General features: G+C 37.0%; 1 protein-coding gene across 2 annotated transcripts in view; it reads left to right on the top strand.

The window, feature by feature from the left end:
* LOC138000551 (ubiquitin-protein ligase E3A-like) overlaps positions 1 to 2,500 on the top strand; it is a 33,035-nt gene that overhangs the window by 5,655 nt on the left and 24,880 nt on the right. The window contains exon 4 of one of the 2 annotated variants that reach the window (XM_068847045.1): positions 2,359 to 2,500. This exon is cut by the window's right edge and continues 901 nt beyond it. In XM_068847045.1, coding sequence (XP_068703146.1) covers positions 2,359 to 2,500 — 142 coding nt within the window. The remainder of the gene's footprint in view (positions 1 to 2,358) is intronic. The other variant, XM_068847046.1, reaches the window with a different exon arrangement.

Here is a 2,500-nt window from a genome sequence, read left to right as displayed (position 1 = left end):
CTCGGAAAAGCTAGTTTTTGTGTTTTCAGGAAGAGTTTGCTGTATCACTAGAAGCAGTGGGTTGGTTTGAATCGGTTTTCTGTATACATTGAACATTATTCAGTGTTGACACTCTTTCCAAGCTTTGCTTTAACCGGCACCAAAGCATATGATTTCACATTGTTGCCCTTGTCTGGATAACTTGACCTTTCACATACAGTGTACAAAATAGGCTTTTCGCAAGCATCACAACGGTATCCAACGGCGGAATGATTGGAGCTAACTTTAGTGCTCTTGGTGACCTTAAAGTTTGTTCTTTGAAGCTGTTTCTCTCAAGGAGAGTAAAACCTCTCAAGACATTTAATTTACTACATGTAGTTTCATCTGTTGCTGTGAATATCGACGGTCATTGTCGCAAGTCTTTGCAAATGTAGGGTAAAACAAAGGGGCCTTGGGACTGGCAACTCATTCATTGATAATATACAAATACCAAGGCTTTGCTTGGCAAAATAAAATCTTAATTAGAGCAGGAAAAAATGAAGAGAAGATTATAAATAAGTAAATTTATACTTCCCACAATGTTTTGTTTGGCTCACAATGAAAAGTATTAACTTGCACAGCAATGAGGTTTTGATTGGTTCAAAGTACAGAATGGAATGTTTTTAACCTTCGTACTGCAAACATGCTGCAGTGCCCTCATTGTGGGTCATTGTAGCTCATTGTAGCTCATTGTAGGTCACTTTAGAGCATTGTAGATCACTGAAGGTCATTGTAGGTCGTTGTAGTTCATTGTAGCTCATTGCAGATCATTGTAGGTCATTGTACATGTAGGTCATTGTTGATCATTGTAGGTCATTGTAGTAGGCCATTGTAGGTCATTGTAGCTTATTGTATCTCATTGTAGGTCATTGTAGGTCATTGTAGTTCATTGTAGGTCATCGTACATGTAGGTCATTGTTGATCATTGTAGGTCATTGTAGTAGGCCATTGTAGGTCATTGTAGCTTATTGTAGCTCATTGTAGATCATTGTAGGTCATTGTAGGTTATTGTAGCTCATTTTAGGTCATTGTAGATCATTGTAGGTCATTCCTTGTTTTAGTAACTACGAAAAGATATAACCAAATGTTGTTCATTGAAAATGTTTCTCCCATTTTAGTCTTCTCAGTATACATGTACGGTCTTGAATAATTATGGAGACTCAAGAAACCCTATAACTAAAGTAAACAATAAGGAGTTGGCAATGCTATAAAACAATAAGGTTATTAGTTGAATAAAAGGAAATAATTGTGTTGTATATGCAATGCACATTTTTTTTCACTTCTTTGTAGACTGCAAAACAGTCGTTTTCTTCCATTTTCGGAAGGCGCGAAGCGCCGTAAGCGTGACCCTCGTGTGTGAAGCACGCGAGCCTCTACGGGCGTGTGAGGCGAGAATATTTTTTTTCGCGTCTCTCCCCATTCTCCCTCGCCGTTTCTACAGACCTTTCGTTTGAATATTATTTTACCGTGTCGCTTGCGTTCGCAAAAAATTCGACTGTTTTGCAGTCTACATCAGCATAAAACAGTGACTGATGCATTCTTTATCTATATCTCAAAAGAGGTCATACCAATCCTTTGATGCTGCAGCCATAGAAAGTAAACAAGACTTCGTTGACATTGCCTAGCTTTGTTTTTTAATGCCTAAGCTCCCTAATTGTCACAGTTTCAATCTGGATGACTATGGTGAAATACTGGCTTGGACACAGTGTTGCACCATATGCAGCATAATTATATTGTAGAGGGGTGGGGTGGTGAATATGGTTCAAGATTACATGTAGCTCTTTTAGTTGACCAAAAGAATGTTGTGTGGAAATTTACATATAAGTTGCATGATGCAAATTATGTTGGCTATGTTTGCAAACACCTACATGTACATCCATGCATGGGGAAAAACATAAACATTCAGTATTTGGCAAACACATGAAAGATGAACACAATGTAAGACCAGAGAACTCTTTAGAGCACTTTGTACGATGTAGTAAGCAAAAAATGCTGAGGGAAGCTTTGTTGACTTTTTTCCTTAATAATAATTATTATGTTTCTCAAGCCAATCCTGATTCCCATTAAGTGAGGTAAGCCTTGCTCTTAAATACTGTATGTACACCTGTTCCATAGTGCTGTAGACCTCTTTATTTGTTTCAAGACATGTGTGTCTTTCAAAAGAAACAAGGTTACAGTGTAGGTGTCCTCTTTTAAGCTGTTCAAAATTAATTATCATGTCTCAAATAGAAAGCCTGAACATTTACATGTACATGTAGTAAGGACTTGATTAATTTTGTTATCATACATGCAAAAAGTCAAGAAATAACTTTGTTTATTTTTGTTTCATTTCCATCCAAGAAGTCCCCTATTTCACAGAAAAGACATTGTTGTGCAAATTGAACTCTTGCAAGGAAAATGGAGACTTCAAGAAACTTGTTCACAGCATAGGTGATGTGTTTTCTAGTTCAAAATCTCTAAATGGAAGTTTTTTATTGGAGAA

The sequence above is a fragment of the Montipora foliosa genome, chromosome 4, assembly GCF_036669935.1.
Source record: "Montipora foliosa isolate CH-2021 chromosome 4, ASM3666993v2, whole genome shotgun sequence".
Classification (NCBI taxonomy): Eukaryota; Metazoa; Cnidaria; class Anthozoa; order Scleractinia; family Acroporidae; genus Montipora; species Montipora foliosa.
The sequence above is the reverse complement of the archived record's forward strand: the minus strand, read 5'-3'. Positions and strand labels throughout refer to the sequence as shown.